The following is a 19,868-nucleotide window of genomic DNA, read 5'->3' on the forward strand; positions in this document are numbered from 1 at the left end:
CTACAGCCCTTTGAGGCAGGTTCCCAGGTGAGGTATTCAGGCAGCCAGAGGTGAAGTAACTCTCCCAAAGTCACTGAGCAAGCTAGAAACAGGGCCTGATTCATTCATTCATCTGTTTATTCATTCATTCAACAGCTATTGACAGACTCCTCCATTCCAGATCCTGTGTTGAACAGCAGGGATAGAATGGTGAGCAAAACAGACCTGGTGGTTCTCATGGAACTAACGGGGTACAGTGTGGGGAGGCACTGACAAAGAACAAGCCAATAAGGACAGAAAACACGTGAGACTGCAGCTGCAACCATGGAGAAGGACGTAGTCCCATGGAGGCACATAAGGGGGAGGATTTGGCCTGGTCTGGGAGGTCAGAGAGGGCTTCCCTGAGGAGGTGATGACTGAGCTGGCTCCAAAGAGGGGAGGGGAAGGGAGAATGTTCTCGGGGAGGGACTGTGCTAAGGCCTGGGGTGGGAGGGAACAGGGTCTGCTCAGAGAACTGAGAGATGTCCAGTGTGGCTGGAGCAAAGAGAGGCAGGTGGGTTGTCATGTTGCTGGGGAGCTAGAGGGGCTGGCAAAGTCCCGACCATGCTGGGCCTGGAATCCTCTTTACCCTGAGAGCAATGAAAAGCCGTTGGAGGGTTCAAAGAATGGGTTCCTTTAGTACTATGGTACCACATGGTACCTACCTTTGAAGGGGGTTTGAAAAAGGGCAAGATATTAGATGTACCGAGAGCAGAACAGTGCGGTAGCCTAAGGTGGTGGAGCTGGCAGAGAGAAGCAGCCAAATTCGAGACAGGAGAGAAACTGACAAGACTTGGTCATGGACTGGATGGGGGTGAAAAAATATGATTACTGACACCAGGATGGGGATGAGATCACGTGGAGAGAGAGTATAGAGAAAGAAGGGTCACCTAGGGTTGAAATCTGGGACAGGCCAACATTTAACACCAGGTAGAAGAGAAGAGGCATACACAGAAGAAAAGAGGGTAGGGCACCTTGGAAGCTGAGAAAAGAAAGGGCTGCAAGTAGCGTGAGTGGTCATGAGGAGGTAATGCCACTGAGAGACCACAGAAGATGAGATGCCCGTTGGAAGTAGGGCCAGGCATGGTGATCACTGGTGACTTTAGAGAAAGCTATGTCAGTGGAGAAATGGGTTCAGATTGGAAGCAGGTCGATGGTTCAGACAGAAAGAGGCAGAACCACCAGAGGAACCCAGTGGACCTGTTGGTCTGGGATAGTCACCATTGGAGGACACATCCTATCACTAGATTGGCTCAAGGCTGGAGACCGCACAGGGATGAAGCAGCCATGCCCCGGAACTACGAAGTTCCTGTATTTGGACCTGAATCCTCTTCAGCTCCCCACTAATGGCTTGAATGAGTGAATGGCTTTGGGATGCTCTCAGGCCCGTGCTTCATCTCCTCCACCCCCCACCACATGGGCCTGCCTGCTGGGGGTGCAGCAAACCCAGAGAGGAGGGCAGAACTAGGCAGAGACAGGAATCCCCAGGATCCCACCCCCAATCTGAGGTGAGACAAGTGGCATGGCAGAAAGCAGGAAACTAAGCCAGGAGACCGAGCTGAGGGCACCAGAAAACATGGGCAACAAAAAGATGAGAAAAAATGTTTTGAAAGAATATGAAGTTATACATAGATATTTAAAATAATACTTAATATTATTTAATATATATTAAATACATATATATTTTTTAAGCATTGAAATATTCATCATGAGAAAAACGAAAACTTGAGTGGATTTGCTTACACCTATTGTATACTTTGTTACTGGGTACTGTATTTGAAATCAGACAAACGGGGACATCCTATTCTTTCCAGGGTTTCCAGCTTCTGAGGGTCTTGGTCCTCCCTCTGGGGTTCTTGCCTGGGGCTGGGGGCTTGCACTGAAAGCCCCTTACAGGTCCTGACAGCTGGGCCTTCATCCTCAGAAGCCCGCCCTTCTGCTTTCATTTGCATCTCATTAGCACCCTCGCGGGCTGGAGGCAGCTCCGCCGCCTGGAGCCCTGGAACGCAGGCGGCAAGCTGGCCCAGGCTCTGCTCCCTGCCCCTCCCCAGGTGGAGATGGGTGCAGCGATGCGCTGCCCCCTCCTTCCCCCCACCCCACACCCCTCACCCAGGCTCGGCCCACTTGGCTCCCACTGCGCGTCCCCATGGCAACCGGGTGATGGCGCAGGTCGCGGTGCCTGCCGAGGAGCAACGCGGCCGCCGAGCTCCCCGCCCTGCCGCCCAGGCTGGATTGGTGAGAGGCAGGGCCTCAATCTCCCGAGATGATCGGCGATAATTGGTTTATGGAAATAGCTGAGGGGAGAAGGCGAGCTCCCTGCCAAGCCTGCTTTCTGCCACCTGTCCTTCTTAACGATGGAAATGTTGTTGGGGGAGGGGAAGCCGGAGGAGCCTGGTGGGTGGAAATGGAGGTTTTGAGACAAGCAAGTGTTTCACCTGTTGGTCTCCAGTACACCTCTATCCCCCTTTCACTGTGTGGGGGGTCAGGGGGTTGTTGTCACAATAACCAGGTGTTCACCTCAGTCACTCTTTGACCTCTAAGTCTGTGCTCAGGCCTATGCTGGACATACTGTGTGGGAAATGGAGGAGATGTTGGATCCGTCCTCAGGAGCCCCAGTTTGGCTGACAGAGGAGCAGCACGTAATTTTATTTATATAAACTATGTCAGACCAGTGTGGCCATTGCTGTGGGGCTCTAGGAGAGAGAGCTCAACTCTGTGGCTGCCTGAAGGAAGAAGCATCATGAGCAAGGCTTTGAAGATGGGATTTCTGTAGGTGTTGGGGAGAAGGCTGAGGCAGAAACTCTCTAAAAGGAAGTGTGGGCAAAAGCCTGTAGGCAGGCACTGAGTGCTGTTGGTATTGGTGGAGGAGGGGAGATGTAGGGTAGCTTGGGGGAGGCCCGGGCGGCTCCCAATGTGCCTCCCAAGCTAAGGGATCACGAGCTGGTGGGAGGGGTTGCTGCACAGTGCTTTATGATCCAGACTGAGCAGAGGCCCAACATCCATGGAGAAGCTCACTGGCTGGAGACTCTGTTGCCCTTGATGCCCTTCCAGGAGAAGTGAGACCCATGAAGTGGGCAGCAAAGATGGCATGGCAGACTTCACTTGGATACCAGGCTATGAGAGAAGTGTGTACCCTGACTGTAGCTGGCTGGAGGCCGGGGGGTGGAGGGGACGCAGCCTGCGTTAAAGGGCTAGAACTAGGGAAGCCCCCACGATGGCTGGAGAAGTGGTGGGGCCCAGGAGGAGGATGGCCATGAGGACCCCACCCCAGGATTGGGTGTGGTGGGATGGGGCACCCAGAGGCTGAGAGAGGCAGGCCTCAGGTCTTCGCTTTTCTTTGACTACCACTTCCCACTGAGCCCAGCCTATGCCTCTGCATCCAGGGGGCCTGCCCGCCGGGGGTCGAGTTGTGGCCAAGCCCTACCCTGCTGGCTGTGGGATCAAGGAGTGGCTCTTCCTTTCTCAGTGAGCAGCTTCCCACGCAGGAGAGAAGAAGCCAGGCCTCACATTTGCAAAGCCCACAGCCCCAGTGTGATTCACACTTGGCTTTCCCCTCTGAGTATCACAGTCTCAGTCCTGAACATTTGGGTGCTCATTTTCCAAATATCCATACCCTGGTTTCTGCTCACAGCCCCACACATCCCCTGCCCCCACTGTCAGCCAGCTACTTACACTACCACATAGGGCCATGGCTCGGAGCCATCCTTGCAGGCAGGTAGGTTGGTGGCCCCGTGGAGAGTGACCATGATGGTTTCCTTATTAGAGGGAGACAGGTGGCCAATGACAGATTCCACACTCTGAGAGGTCTTCAGGGGGTCCTCTGGGCCTTCAACAACCTGTGGAGAGAGCCAGGCCTGAGTGGTCTCTTCTGGTCTCACTTTGCTGCCCCCTATAACTCTAGCCCCTCACCGCTCCCCTCTAAGTGGCTGTTTCTCTCTGTCATCCCCCAACTCAGTCTGGAACTGCAGGGGCAGTCACCTTGCACCCCATTTTCTCCCTCTCCGCCCCACACTCCACATCTCTTGCAGTGCCTCTGGCCCCTCTCCCAGTCCTGGATCCATCCCTTCCTGCAAAGTGAGATGGGCTGCCTCACCTTCCAGCCTTGGCTTTTGCAGGTACCCTTGCCTCTCATTCCTAAATCCCACCTGCTTTTGAGGTCCTAGCAGCTGGCCTTCTTTGGTCTTTCCTGTAACCTCACCCCAGTCCACCTGCCACCTCGGGTCTTTCCTGTGTACGGCACTTTACAGTTTATGAAGTTATCCACCCATGGAGTCACTCAACCCATTAATGGAGATGAATGAAGGTGTCTTGTCCCAGATGCCTCATCCATCTTTTACCCAGAAAACACTGCGGACCAGGAAGCAGGAGAAGTGCACGCCTGCACACGGTTCTAGGTATTTTCGCTGTAAGCATCTTTGCCCCAAGCATTTTCATGGCAAACATTTTCGCCTTATACTTAACTGATGGTAAGTCAATTGTGCCATAAAAGATAAAATAACTGGTAACAGTTTAGTTTCGTTTTCCCACTGACACAGTACTCCCATTTTTATATTCTACAAATCTTTGCTCCACATTTCCCATAGAACTTTGGAACATCTATAGATGAACAGGTGACAATATGCCAAGAACAACACCAGCTTAGGCTTTGCACAGCACAGTACCGAGCTCAGCTACAAATCCGCATCCTAGTATTTGGAAACCAGTACCTCTCTTAAGGAAGGAAGAAATTTTAGCCAAAAGGAAAAACTGCAATGGATGCCAAATGAGGAGATGAATCAACAAGCAAAAAGAAATGTATAATTCTGTGTACGAAAAACTTAAAAGACAAGTGCTTAGGGACAATCCACAAAATAAAATGTGATTTGTGCAGTATTGCCATGAATTTACACACATTTTAAATGTATTCAAATATTTTGTACTTTGCAATACAATCTTTTTAATTCTGTTATTCATTTTTCATCATCTCCTTTTTAATGTCCCTCTTTCGTTTTTCATTATTTTTATCTTTTATGGCAAAATTGCCTTACAGCCAATTAGTTATGTGGTGAAAATGTTCGAGGTAAAAATGCTTACGGCAGAAGTACCAGACACGCCTGCACACAGGTGCCTGAGGCTGGCTGCCCCAAGCGAAGACATGGGCAGCTCAACAGCTTGTGGATTCCCGGCCCAAAGGACCACAGTGATGAGAGCTGCTGAGAGGAGACAGAAGCTGCAGCTGGGCTGGGGCAGTCAGGGAAGGCAGCTGGGAAGAGGAGGCCTTCAAAGGTCGGGAGAACATGCGTGGGGGGAGCCAGAAGGCAAGCTGGAAAGCAGAACACTGGAGCGAGGCAGCAGAGCAGGAAGGGGAGGGACTTTCCGAGGCCCAGGGCAGGCTCAGGGTGACTCTGGAGCCAGTGGGGAATCAGGGAGGCTGGCAGAGCCTGGGGTTTGTGACGAGTAAACACCATGGGGTAAGGGGGTGGGGGTGTGGACATGGGGCTGCTGTGGCTTGAGGCGGCCTGGTCTTCCCTCTGCACTGGCTGGCTGACCCTCAGTCCCAGTCCCTGGAGTTGACACAGTTGTCCCAGATTAACCCTGGCTGGGCCTCACCTCGAGGAGGCCACTCCCAGCCTTTGTCCCCCTGCTGATTAATTGGCACCGGCTGATGTGAGGAGCCACAGAAGGGCCCTACTGGGCCTGGGAGAGGAGCAATGGACCGCCTCAGGTTGGAGATGGGACCCTGAGGGGGCCTCTGGGGGCTGACCCTCTCACCTAGAAAGCTCAGCCTGTCAGACCCTGAATTCCTGGGCTGGCCCTGGGAGGGGTGGGAGGGGTCCTCAGGGAGGGAAGAGTCCATGAAGACCACCGAGAACAATGTCTTATTACACAGAAAGGAGACCGAGGTCCACAGAGAAGTGGCCCTGGGTTCTGTGTGGGCTTTGTGCTGGTGGCAGCCCCAGCAGGCTGGGTCCCCTGGCTCAGTCCTGATGAGCACTGAGTGTCAGGAGAGCTGAGTTTAAACCAGCTCTTCCCCCACCACAGTCTGGAAACCACCCTGCTTCCTGTGTGCGGGCCTAGGTTCCCCACACACTGTCTGCTTCCACCCTGAGCCTGGGGCTCCCCGGCACAGTGGCTCCCAGTAGCCTCCAGGCAGAGGGAGAGGGAAGGGCCCAAGGGCTCTCATAGCTGTTCCTGCCTGCACTCAGTTCTCACAACAGCAGCCTGGGGGGACATGAACAGGAACCCAGCCCCATCAACCGCAATCCACCAGCAGGTCCTGCCAGCCCCACCTTCAAGCTGTGCCTAGATCAGACATCTTCTCACCATCTCCACTTCCAGCACCTGCCCAAGACATGGGATTTCTGCACTCCCTTCCTAACTGCTTTCTTGTTTCCTTTCTGGCCCTCCCTCCACCCTGCCCCATCTCACAGAGCAGCCAGGGTGAGCCTTCGCAAATTTTCAATCAGACCTTATCACTCCTCTGCTCAAAACCTGCGGAAGCTCTGTCTCCATCAGAACCTCTCAATGTGTAAGCCCCTACACGCTCTGGCCCGGGAAACTGACCTCACCACGTCTGGGGCCCTCGCTCCCTCGCTCCCTCGCTCCAGCCACGCTTGTTCCAGCCACACTGGCCTCCTAGCAGTTTCTCTGCCTTGCAGCCTTTGCACAAGCTGTCCCCTCTGCCTGGGCTGTCCTTCCCTGTGGCTTGCTCCCTCTCTTCCTGCAGGTCTGACATTATCAGAAAGGCCTTCTTGGTGCAGGCTGTGGTCCTTGCCTAACAAGATGCCTTATCAGGAGGTGAGAACCACCCTCCCCAGCCCTAGAAGTGCCAGCCCCACAGAGAGACCCTCCCCCTCCTCCCCTCAGGAACCAGCAGGGCCTGTCACCATCTGCTATGGTGGTGAGAGTTACCCCTCCTCGTTGCCCCTATTTCCTGGCCAGGCCAGGGAGGAGGGAGAGGGAGGTCAGTACTCAGAAGGAAGCCCTGCTAGGTGGAGGGGAAAGAGGGGGACGCAGCCACAGAGCCATCCCCTCCCCTCATAGGTCAGAGATGCTGCCTTGCCAATGTTCCACCCGTACTGCACACCCCATAACCCGCCCTACTCCCCAGCAGGTTTGGTCTCTGGGTTTAGTGGTATGGGAGCTGTACTAGCAGTCTGGGAGATGGAGAAACCCAGGTTTCAGCCCAGCTCTGCCCCCACTCTCTGTGCAACCTCTCTGAGCCTTAACTTTCCCTCCTGGTCAATGGGAAGATCTGGAATGATTTGCAATTTAGTGGTCACAATAATTGGCCTTAGCTTCCTGCAGAGAAGCCAGGAGAGGTGACTAACGTCCCTCTCACCCCTAGATTCCCAGGAGTAGCCTAAGACGGTAGCCCCAGCCTCCCTGTGGCTGAGAGGGCATAGGGCCTGTCATGAGCCCCCTAGGGCTCCAGAAGAGAGGGCCCAGCAGCACAGCCATTGCCCAAGAGCTCTCCCTGACTCCCTGGCAGCCCCGGAGCCCAACCAGGCACTGTGCAGACCAGGCCATGAGTTGTGCCCCCTCCATGTCCTCTGTGTCCTCTACGTCCTCTGTGCCTCCCACTCTGGGACAACTTTCTGGGAAATAAAGCTCGCAGGGGGTTTGGCGAGAACGGCTCGTGCTTCACTTCTGGACATGAGGCCAGCTGCCAGGCTGGTGCCTCCTGGTGAGGCCTGCAGGCATGTGACCGCTGGGCAGGCTGGGGCCAGGGAAGCCCTGGGCCAGGGCCAAGTGAGAGGCCTGGAGGGGCACAGCAGGCCAACCCTTCTGCCTTCCCTTCTTTCCTGCCTCCGTCTGGCTGGGAATCTGCAGGCCTCCTTCAGGGATGTCCCTGCATCAGGACTAACGTCCTTCCCCCTCCAACCCCCACCCTCCTGGGGCTGCATTGGAGCATTTATCAGGGAAGAGAAAATGCACATGTTGGGTTACATGTCGGGGAGTGAACTGTGGGTGATGGCAAAACCCCCTTAAGTCTCAGCTTCCACAGACTCGTCTGTAGGGGTGAGATGAGCCGGGGGGAGGGACTTCACTTCCCCTGAAAGTCTCCTGTAGTCCTGGAGCAGAGCTTGGCGCTTACCGTTGGCTTGCTCTCTGTTAACCCCACCCAACACTTCTAGGGTGCAGAAACCTGTGGGCAATATTTCCAGGCTGGGGCTGGGCAGAGTACTGGCCCAAGACTACACCGTGGGTGGCCAGCAGGGCCGGCTGTGAGTCCTGACGCCCACCTGATCCCAAGGCCCCAACTCTCAGCTCCTATTAGTCAATACTTATATATAAAAGGGTTAATATCCCTAATACACAAAGAGCACTGCAATCTATAAACGTCACCACCATAAAGAGACATGAATGGAGGATTCACAAAAGAAGAAATACAAATACATGACATTACATACACATTTTGAACATCCGTAGAGGGATTCTACCCAGCCATTGAAAATGTTTCCAAACAGTTTTGGAAATGGTAGCTGGGCACAGTAGCTATTTGGTTTCTTTGACCTGAAAGGGTAACTATAAGAGGGTGTTCCCTACTTAGCAGGTACCTGTGTGCCTTGGTCTTAGCCCTTGCAGCCACCCCTGCTGGTAAGTGGCACAGTCAAGGCATGGGCCCAGCCTTGCCAGTTAGCAGAAGGTAAGGGAGCCCTTATGTTGAACTGTTTGCAGTTCATTGCCCTGAGTTTCTAGTCCGTTCCTGGCAGGGTCATGCTGCTCTGTCATAGCATCTACTATGTGCACTGTTCTGGTACTGGGGATACAGCAGTGATCAAAACAGACAAGAATCCCTTCTCTCCAGCAGTTGGAGCATCTGTGGCCCAGGGCAGGGGTCTGGGCCAGGGCTGGGAGAGCATGGGCCAGTGGGGCATCAGCACTGCCAGGGTAGCAGCCTGGGAAGCTCCTGGAAGATCTTGGAGGGTGATGGTGAGCCATCTCAGGGGGCTGGCTCTCTGAGCTTCTGTGACCCCAGAAGCAAGATGGCACAAACTCCCTTCCAGGCTGTGTATGGGGGTGCCATACCCAGACTAACCTATGTTGCTCTCCAGGCCCCAGGGAGATGAGGCAGAAACAACCAGGTAAGCACAGGAGGAGTGGATAACACCTGTGAGCACAGGAGTTCGAATCCTGCGTGGTCCAAGAGTACAGGACACATAACCTGGAAGAGCCACAGAGACCGCCTCACTCTCCCTTTCACAGCTGTGGAAACTGAGACACAGAGAAGGGAAGTTTCTATGATGATTTAGGAGCAAACAAAACAAGGGAGTCTGAAGGAGAGACGAGTTCATGTGGTGCAGGGCCCACAGCCCAGGCCTCACCTTTTTCTTTTTCCGTCCCATCCTCTTGGGGGCAGGAGTGTTTGGCTTCGTTTAACAATCTTGGGGACCAGTACCTGGTATTGGTGGGTGATCAGGCATCAGTCCCGCCCAGATAGCGGGCCTGGGCGTCTTGGAGGTTTTGGGGGTGGTGAACAGTACGGGCGTCAGTGTGGTCTCACGGGTGCCGTGCACTGGCGCTGGGATCTGGACAGGGGAAGCGGGGGTGTGGGTGGGGGCTTGGAGCTTTCTCAGCGGGGAGACACCCTGTGAGTGGAGGTGCCGTGGCGGCTCTGGGCCATGGCCAGCTGGGCAGGGGGCAGCAGCTGGGCAATTGGCTCCTGGCACCCCCAGGAAGGTAAAGACAAGGGTGGCCTTCTCTCTGCCCAGACCTGGAAAGGCAGTGAGCTTTCCCACCCAGCTGGGTCACCTGGGCAACATTGTGTGATGTCACAGGGCAGGGCAGAAGTCACACAGATGCCTGTCCAGGTGCAAAGTGGGGGATCTGAAGCCTTTCTCCCTACTCCTGGAGCTGTATCCCGCCTGCTCTCCAGCACTCAGTCCTCATCCTTCCTGCTCTCGGCACCCCAAACAGTCCAGCAAGCAAGATTCGCCCCCTGCCCAGTGTGCCCATCCCCATGCTGGTCACACTACAGGAAAGGAGGAGACCCAGACGCTGCCTGCAAGGAAGTTGCAACTTGGTTGGTAAAACAGCTCTTTCTGGTGAAGAATTTGCGGCCATCCTCCCTCTTTGGGTGCCTACAGTCTTTCATTTGTTTAATAACAATAAGCACAAAATTCAAGAGAATGGTTTCCTCTTGGAGGGTGGGTGGGAAGATGGGGGAGAGAATGAGGAGTAAGCAGACATGTTGTTATTGTAACATTGTCTCTTAAATTGGGTGGTCAGTTAACAGGTGTTCATTATGTATAAATAAATTATAAACAACTGAAGAGGGCCATGTACGGGTTAACAACGGTTCTAGGACATAGACCAAAGATTGAGATTACTCCAGTCCTGAGCTCCACAAGGAACTATCACAAAGAGAGCAATCCTTTTTCTTGAGCACTTACTACAGGCAGGTACTATGCTAACTGCTTTATGTGCAATGAGAGGGGGAACGAGGAGTAACTGGCCCTTGGCCTGGAGTGGGGTCTGCTCCAGGGGGCTTGAGGTCTGAACTGGCCTCAAAGGATGATCAGGAGTCCTGGGCTGGCAAAGGTGAGATCTGGGGTACGGGGTGGGGCAAAGGGGTGTCTGGGAGACCCCTGTGGCCTGCGTTATTCTTTTGCCAGCTGTCTTAGACCCCACGTTGAGGAGTCTTCCCATCTTCTGTGGTTTGGAGACCAAAGCAGGCCCACCCTGGCAGCAGGAGGCAGGACCCTTTTGCTCTGTGGAGGCCTCCTAGCTGCCCCCACCACCCCCGACTCCAGAGAGAGAGGCAGGGAGGTTGGGGTTCTCCCCAGTTTAGAGGCAGAAAAAGTGAGGCTTCGCCTTTGGTTAGAACTGAAAAGACCAGCTAATGTCACCCAGATGGCTGGGGATGGAAGCCAGGGGTCCCAGTTTTCTCCTGTTCCACACCTGCCAAGAGTGGTGCCCCTGGCTCCTGGGCCAATACTGTCACAGCCTGGCATGCGGGGGAGGGTCTCGGTAGATGGTTCCCGTCTGCTGAGCGCCTCCCCTTCTTCTCAGTCCCCAAGGTTGCAGCAGCAGTGGGGGGACCAGCGCTGCCCCGGTGCCCACAGGGGCCTTCCATGCCCCAGATCAGGGCTGGGGGAGGCCAGCAGGGCACTCAGGGAGCACACTCCACAGAGGCACTGGCTCTCAGGGCTATTCACACACTCCTGCCACCACACCTTCTTAAATTCAGCACCCTAGCCGCCTTGCCTGCCTCACTGTGGCCCCTGCCCTGCCCTGCAGATCTTCTCAGTGTCTGAGTGGTCTCCCTAGGGCCACCTGGGCTCTGGGCTCTCACCCATCTGCCCTACCTAGCATCTGAGCTTTCTGCCGCTGCAGCCCCAGCCTGTTGGCCTTCCTGCCCGGGAAGAAGATAATGCAATTGGGCGCTGGTTCCAGGCCGTCTGGCTCCAGAGCACTAGCAAGCCCTGCACGCTCAGCAGCCACGAGAAGGAGGGCCTTCCCACTACCTCACTTGCTGCTGCCCTCGACCAAGGACCCCTGGGACACTCACTCCTACGGTACAGTAACCTTCCCCCAGAACTGCTTCCTCCTCACGGGGAGAGGGCCCTCAGCCTGGGGGCTGGGTTTGGCTTTCCTCCTTAACAACACTAAGAAGCCCAGCTACTCTATGCCTCATTCCCCTTTCCCAGGAAGGGGGACTCCACCTCCCCCAGCCAAGGGAAAGGATCCTGCTCCCCAAATGTCCAGAGGAAACTTCTGCTCCCCTGCCCAGGGGCCAGCCCCAAGCTTTGATGACTCAGGGAGATTCCAGAGTGAGGGAAAGCAGGTAATGATTGATCTCACAGCTAATAGGTAACCCTCCCCTCCCCCAGGAGAGAGCACTTGATGCCGCCTCATTTGGTGGGGCCAGGGGTCAAAGGCAGCCCTTAGGGAGCGCTGGGCGGATCTGAGGCTGGCTCTTGGGGAAGGAGGGGTCCTGCTTGCTCCCTAGGCTTTGTGCTGGGCTTGCTGGGCAGCAGGAAGAGTCTGGGCAGACATGTTCACAGTCGTCCACGTTCCCTCAGGCAAGTTCCAGGGGCCCGACTATGTCTGCAGCAGGTCCTATAGAAGTGTCTTCCAGAGCCCCAAACTTGGCCTTCTTCCCCCTTAGTCCTGTCCCACACCCCTTGCCACCCCCAACTCTTCCCCCTCCCCTACTCTTCCACCCACCCCCACCATCACTTTCTCTGCATTTCTTCTGGGCAACTGAATTGGGCTTCCAGGAAAGAGAAGGGATGGATGAGGCAGGAAACTTAGTGTGATTTTGTAGCAAACGGCAGCTCATAGCTGTGCCATCTTGGTTCAGAATACTAACCCTCTCTGAGCTTTGGTTCCTTCCAGTGGGGAAATCAGGGCTGCTCTGACGACTATGAGATAATGCAGGTAAAACCCTTAGCACTGACCCTCAGCTAAGTGCTCCAAAAATGCTCACTCTCTTCCCTGCTAAATAACCTTGGACTTGGCAGGTTCTCCCCAGCAGAAATGGGCCAGAGAAGCAAAAAATGTTTTCAGGGTGCAGTATGCACATCTCCACCCAGCACCCAAGGCTCCACGCCCACCCCAGAGATTCAGCCCCTCTCTGCCTCTTCCCCAGACCCACTCTGTTCCTGGCTTCCAGGCCCGTTCCACAGCCTCACCTTTCTCCAGGCAGCCCCTGAGCCAGAAATGTCTCCAATTTGTCCTGAGGGTCCAACTCAAGACACTTCATCTGGGAAGCCCTCCCGACCCCCTTTGCCTCCTGCTCTGAACAGTCCTCTTTGTCCCTGGTGACACCTGCCCGTCTCTGTGCTGCCAAGTTCACTCCCAGTAGGTACTAAACCTGAGGCAGGGGAGTGGGACCTGGCCAAGTCCCTGCCCCTCCCCAGTTTCTGACACTTGTCAGCTGAGGCAGTTCTCCCAGGGGGCATCCAAGCTCCAAATGCCACTACGCCTCAGCCCCAGTGGTGTATACAGCAGGTGCTTACTTGTTGGCTGAAGAATGGCAGACTCCAGGAGGGCCCCTCGTCTGATTACAGTGGTGAATCCGCAGCCTTCCTGGCCAGGACCTTCGCGGCTGCCCTGACCCCCCCCCCCCCCAGTGCTTTGAGGCTCCCCTGGAAGCTCCTGCAGAGATCTGGGGGCCCACTTTGCCTTGTGCTTCAATTACGGCTCCCTCTGGGCCTCCCAGGGGCCAGTTCACGCCCTAGCCCTTAAGGTGCTGGGCTGAGTTTAAGCTCGAGTCACTGCAGCCAGAGCTCTGCTGGGGGCAACCTCTAAACCCCCTCTCTGAGGCTCTGTCCCCCCGCTGTCCTTCCTGTCCTCAGTTCCTCCCACGCCAAAGCAGCAGCCCAAGGACAGGACCTTCTGCTTCCCCAAGGGAGTTCAAACTGGTGAGGAGGTGTGCATGGCTGGAGTCTCTTCTCCTCTCACCTAGGGTGCTGGCTGTCTCTCATTTGTACCACAGATCCACTCTCTCTCTTGTCCACCTTGCTCTGTGCCCCAGGAGGTGACCCGTACAGCTACATCAGTGGGTTCTGGTTGGTTTGGGTTTATGAGAGGGCCAGCAGGGATCTAGGAAGCTCCCACCTAGCTGGTTCTCAGGGTTGGCTGGTCCCTCTAGCCAGGGCCACCCTGCCCGGCAGGCAGCACTCTCCATACAGCGGCCCCTCCAGTTGTGGTCCTCATTCCTCCTCTTGCCTGTTCAGGCATAAGGGCAGTGAAGGCTCCTCTCACTGACCAGCCCCCAGGGTACTACACTATCCCTCTAGTTTTTCCTAAACCTCACTCTATTAAACTCCCCTCCAATGACCGAATTTGAATGCCTTCATTTTCTTTCCAGGCCCCTGGCTGATGCACCTGCCGCATGAGCCCCTCTCTGTGGCTCTCCCCTGATATCCTGGTATTGCCGCCACCCTCACCACCAGCACCTTCACATCTGCTAACAGTTGGTGAGCACTAACTCCACGCCAGGTGCCATGCCCAGAGTTTCACCTGCACGGTCTCATTTAATCCTCATGCTCACGCTCCCCAGGAGTCACTGTTGTTACTTCATTTTTAAGATGAGGAAACAGATGCTCTGAGAAATGAAGGGACTTGTCTAAGCTTCGAAGCAGCAGAGTTGGGATCTGAGTCCAGGTCTGCTGGCTCCAAAGCCTGTGATCATAATTACCATGGCGTATTGCCTTTTCCTTTAATTCCAGGGAAAGGAGTCGCGTCTCTCTGTCCTTCACTCCTGAAACTGGGGCAACACGGGAAAGGCTGAGTCCAGAGATGACAACACCTGGCCTTTTGAATGAGGCCAGACAGATGGCTCTGTGACAGTACAGCCCACAGATATTAGAGTCAAAGGGGAGTGAGTGGAGCATCCTGAAGGCTCAGCTGGGCACAGCTGGACCAGGCCCCCATAAGCCAGGGCAGAAGCTGGTGTGCTTAGAAGAGGCCATTCTATCCAGCACAAATGGGTGGCAGGGTTGTTTGGTGGGGTCACACGCCCAGGGGCTATGACTAGGACCACTCATGGGCGCTTGCTCCTGGTTCCTTCCAAGCCCCTTGGATGCAGACTGCCTGCTGGCTGAGTGGGCCACACTGGGATCCTGGAGGTGCTGGGGGGCTGCCCTTCTGACCTTCCTCTGGTCCCTTGCTGTGCAGAGATGACCTGGATCAGCTCAGTCAACAGCTACTGGACTATATGCATGATCCTCCACATTTTGTCACGGCGTACTTGATGGTCTCAACCCTGTCACTTCACCTTGTTCTTATGAGCTCTGGTCCCCCTGACCAGCCTGGCCCAGCACCACCACGTTGGGCAGCAAAAAGCATGATGGCTTGGAATCCACCAAGCCCCACAGTGAGCATTTGGGCAAGTCCCTGGACCCCTCAAGCCTCAGTTCCTCATCTGCAAAGTAGAGAGGATAATCCTCTCTTGCAGGGGAGCAGTGAGGACTAGGTGAGAGAATGGGTGCCTGGCACATGGCAGGTGGCACGGAAACGAGCCTCCCCTGCCGTCACGCCAGTTTATGGCGGTCTGGAGCCTCTATGTCCCCAGCTTTGCAACGGGAGACTCAGGGTGATTGCTAATGGGTGCGCTGGTCTCCCTCTTGGCTGATACCGCGTCCGTTTGCTCAGCAGGCACGTTTACTGATCACCATGTTGAAGGAGCCCTCTCAGTGTTTGGTAACCAGCGCTCTTGTTTGGGGCCACCCAGGTCCCACTGTCGTGTCATGAATCATTTTGCTAAAGATACAGCGTGACTTTGGGGCATTCTTCTTTTAAAAAATCAATAACTCATTAACAAGGGACTAAACAAATAAAGGGCAAGCAATGACAGCCATCTGCCAGGACCGTGCCAAGGCAGAGTAGGGGGTCCACTCAGGGTGGAGAGGCCTGGGGGGCAGTAGGCTCAACCAGTTCCCTCACCCCAGCTCTTACAACCCACAAATCTGACCAAGTCCCTCCCCTGCCTCATACAACTGCTCTCAGGAGAGATCCTCTCTCACGAGACCCCTGCGGGCCTCACGGTCTGCTCACCCCAGCCCCTCCAGCCTCACTGCGGCTGGTCCCTGCCTCACACCTGCATTCCAGCCACACAGCATGCCTACAGCCCCCTGTATGGGCTCTGGTCTCTCCAGCCTTCTGTCCTTTACATGTGCTGCTCCATCTGCCTGGACTGTGCTTCTCCCTCTGCCAGCCTAAATAACTCATGGTGCTTCTTCAAGACACAAATGGAATAAGCTCCAGCAAATTTCCCGACACCTTCCCCTACTGTCTCCACCCCCACCCAGGGGCATCGCATCCACAGCCCTGGACCTCCCCTTGCCCTGGCTCACGACCCACTATTGACTTCTCTGAGGGCAAGGACTGTACCTGGTGATCCCGTCCCCAGGGCCCAAGCTGTTACCTGGCACAGAGTTGGCGCCAGCCGGGTGCTCACTGAATGAGTGAGGGATGACATTAGCATCTGATGCCTTCCTCCTCCCTGTTAGTTCCCTAGACACCCTACTTTGGCCTGGGACAGTGATGCTGGCTGTCCAAATAACCCTCTCTCCTCCTGAGTCCAAGCCCTCAGGGGCCCTCTCCCTCTACTAGGACATGAATAGTTGGTGTGTGAACCTCATAATAAAAGCTAACAACCAGCACTTGTGATGTGCCAGGCACTATTCCAGCATTTTCCACATTGGTTAACCCAGTCCTCACAACTGCATTGGAGGGCGGGTCTACTGTAGTCCCCATCTTACAGATGGGAAAACAGAGGCAGAACCAGGAGCAGAAGAGCCAAGCTTTAGACCCAGGCCATCTGACTGCAGAGCCTGCGTTTGCAACCACAGCCCTCTCCCTTACTGAGGTGGGTTGTCGGGCGTCCGGAGTAGAGGAGACAGCCCAGAGACCCCACCCCCCGACAGGGCCTCAGGCGCTCTGCAGCTCTGCAGCGAGGATGAGCCTGCAGGTCCCAGGAGCTCCAGTTACAGGAAACTGCTTATTCTGGCCTAGTCGCCTGGGATCCCAATTCCCTCATCTCAGATTCCCTGCTCAGCGCCAGCCCCCGGCCCACGCCAGCCTCTGGCCCTAATCTCATTTGAAGCCATGAAATCGCATTTGCAGCGTATTAATGCAGCTCAGAGCTGGCCCAGCCCACCTGTCTCCTGGAGGACAGAGGCCCGGAGAACAAGCTTGAGGGAGGCGCCTCCGACACCGGCTGGAACACCCGCAAACAGCAATTAGGCTTGAAGAGGAAGATTAAAATAACACCCCCGCAAGGGCCTCTGCTCTACTGGCCCCCACCATCACCCAACAGTGGTTCAAGGGCAGGCTTCTCACACTGGCCACCCTTACCTCCCCGCCGCCCACCTGCCCTGGGCCCAAAAGAAGCCACAGCTTTCAAGCATCCCGGCCTTTGCTAAGCTGCTCCGTCCCCTGAGTGCAGCGCCCCGCCCGCCCACATGTCTGGCCAGCTGCCATTCACCTGGCATCACAGCTGATGTTTCGTTAGCTTTTAGTACACATTCTTTAAATTGCCGACATATTCAATTCAACAATCCTGTCAGGGAAGTACTGTCCTCATCCTCATCTTACAGATGAACACAGAGGCCACGTCCCAGAGATGGAAGGTGGCAGAATCCATGGTGCCTCCAGGTCTATCTGTATTCTGGAAGTCTTTGCGATCCTCTCTCCTCCTGCATGCAGTCAGGCTAGCATATTATTTAATCCTCACAACCACGCAGCAGAGTAAGCATCATTATCCCCATTTTACAGAGGAGAAAACAGAGGGTCAGAGAAGTGAAATGACTTGATCAGGATCACCTAGTATGGGGCAGAGCAGACATCTGAATTCATGCCTGAGTCGAACGTCCATGTTTATCTACTCCTTTCACTGCTCAGGGTGGGTATGGGCTTACTTCTGTGCTGGGGCTATTTATGCAACTCTTTTTTTTTTGGTGAGGAAAATTGTCCCTGAGCTAACATCTGTGCCAATCTTCCTCTATCTTGTATGTGAGATGCCACCACAGCATGATCTGATGAGCAGCATGTAGGTCTGCACCCGGGATTGGAACCCACAAACCCTGGGCTACCAAAGCTGAGCAGACAAAATTAACCACTATGCCACTGGGCCAGCCCCTATGCAACACTTTTTTCTTTTTCTTTCTTTCTTTCTTTCTTTCTTTTTTTGTTGTGGAAGATTGGCCCTGAGCTAACACCTGTTGCCCATCCTCCTCTTTTTCTTTTTTTTGAGGAATATTAGCCTGGAGCTAACTGCTGCCAATCCTCCTCCTTTCACGGAGGAAGACCGGCCCCGAGCCAACATCCATGCCCATCTTCCTCCACCGCACATGTGGGACGCCCACCACAGCATGGTGTGCCAAGCAGTGCCATGTCCGCACCCGGCATCTGGACCAGCAAACCCTGGGCTGCCAAAGTGAAAGGTGCGTACTTAACCACTGCGGCACCAGGCCGGCCCCCAATCCTCCTCTTTTTGCATGAGGAAGATTGTTGCTGAGCTAACATCTGTGCCAGTCTTCCTCTATTTTGTATGTGGTATGCCACCACAGTGTGGCTTGACAAGCAGTGTGTTGGTCCACATCCAGGATCTGAACCCACAAACCCCAGGCCGCTGAAGCAGAGCATGGAAACTCAGTCACTAAGCCACCGGGCTGGTCCCGCAACACTTTTTTCTAAGTAGCATCAGCCAACTCTAGTGGGCCAGGGGGTTTGCCTGGGGACTCTGAGCCATTGACAGCCCCAACCCCAACTCCAATATGCCCCCAAACCATCCAGTACAATGAGCACTCGCTGCTGGGGTCAGCTTAACACTTAGTAATCTTTCTTGGCTGGACTTGATATGATATGGGGCCACTAGGAAGAAAGCTGTTCCCCCAAAGTGCTTCCCCGTGATCCTGTCACATGGCCTAGAAAGCCCAGTAGAGTTTCGAGTTTCCTCAGAAGAGAATGCTCTAAGTCATCCCACCTCTGCTGACTGCTGTACGAGAAAAACCAAAACATACGGTGGAGACCTGGGTTCCAGCCTGGCTTTCTACTGACTCAATGGGGAGCCTTGGGTAAGCCGCCCACCACCTCTAGGGGCTCAGCTTCCTGCTCCAGAAAATGGCCATTATCAAGGCTACCCTGCCCACCTCCCCGGACCCAGACGATGCTCCAGTGGGCTCTGCAGGTTCCCTCTTTGCCAGCCTGGCCCAGAGCAGCCCAGGCAAGTATTAGCAGAGGGCTCAGAGCCCTGGAGCTGGCATCTATCCTCCACTCCCTTGGCATTCCCTGCAACTCCCCCATCCCGTAAACATGCTCTCTCCACTTGATCCTTTCTCCCTGCTTGCTGTTCCCTCACACACCTCCATGTTCCTGCCTCCACTCCTTTGCTCACACTGTCCTCTCCTCTTGAAAACCACTCTCCTCAGTCTCCGCTGGAATCCTCCCCATTCTCTGAGGCAGGGAGCAGATGTCCGCTGACATCTGTGAGGTGGGTTTTAATGAACCAAGCAATTTCCCACCCTCCTCCTCACGTGAGCCTCACACCCTCCCCCTCAGTGCACACTGGCTCTGCTTATGGTGCAGGCGAGGAACCTGACGCCCAGGGAGGTAAGGGGTTTGCTCCAAGTCAAACAGCTCTTATGCAACTGTGAAACGGGATCCTAAACCAAGGTCGTTGACTCCCCGCCAGAACTGGTTTTCCTACAGCACACTGAGTCTTTGATGACCATCCAGCTCATGCCCATCACTTCCTCCACAAGTCCCAGGAGCCCTCACAGTCAGCTTGGAAAGTCATTGTCCTCCAACTCCTCCTATTTCCTCTCCTTGCCCAGCCTGCCAGCTCCGCAAGGGCTAGGGGATACAGCTCCCTCATTTACTGCTGGGGGACTGGATAGATGATGGACAGGCAGGTGGATGGATGGATGGATGGGTGGGTGGGTGGGTGGATGGATGGATGGAGGAACACCCGGGCCAAGGAGGTTGGACCATTGGACTCCAGGGCTGGCTGTCAGATCCAGATGGAAGAAGGGTATCCCCCACTCATCTTCCATCCATCCTAGGATGGGGCTGGTCCCTGCTGGCCTCAACTGCTGCTGAGCCCAGGGACTCTGCAGAACCAGCCGAGGACTCAGGCTGTGGCGTCTCCGCTGACTCCTGACAGGACAACCCCTGACCAGGACCGGGGCTGTCAGCCTTCCCTCCCTGCTGCCCTTCCCCATCTGCTGTTTGATTAAAGATCAGTTATTAAAGCTTGGTTTGGCATGGGGTTTTAATTTCACCTCATACATCACACATGCCACATCCCTGAAGCCTCTTCCTCCTCTGGTAGAGGCTGTACTTGGGGGGTTTGTATGGAGATGAAACCTGGGGGGCCCAAGGAGGTGTGGGTCTGGGTGTGGGAGCATGTGTGC

At 55.0% G+C, this 19,868-nt stretch overlaps 1 protein-coding gene and 1 long non-coding RNA gene across 2 annotated transcripts in view; one reads left to right on the forward strand and one right to left on the reverse strand.

Annotated features, from left to right (window-relative positions):
• CCDC33 (coiled-coil domain containing 33) overlaps positions 1-19,868 on the reverse strand; it is a 106,931-nt gene that overhangs the window by 78,600 nt on the left and 8,463 nt on the right. Inside the window, exon 3 of the mRNA XM_070498166.1 lies at positions 3,691-3,838. Coding sequence (XP_070354267.1) covers positions 3,691-3,838 — 148 coding nt within the window. The remainder of the gene's footprint in view (positions 1-3,690; positions 3,839-19,868) is intronic.
• Positions 11,901-19,703, forward strand: LOC123282855 (uncharacterized). The gene is made up of 4 exons (XR_011498361.1): positions 11,901-12,026; positions 13,820-13,928; positions 17,708-17,897; positions 19,518-19,703. It is a non-coding gene; the product is annotated as an uncharacterized lncRNA (long non-coding RNA).

This window comes from Equus asinus, chromosome 2 (assembly GCF_041296235.1).
Source record: "Equus asinus isolate D_3611 breed Donkey chromosome 2, EquAss-T2T_v2, whole genome shotgun sequence".
NCBI lineage: Eukaryota > Metazoa > Chordata > Mammalia > Perissodactyla > Equidae > Equus > Equus asinus.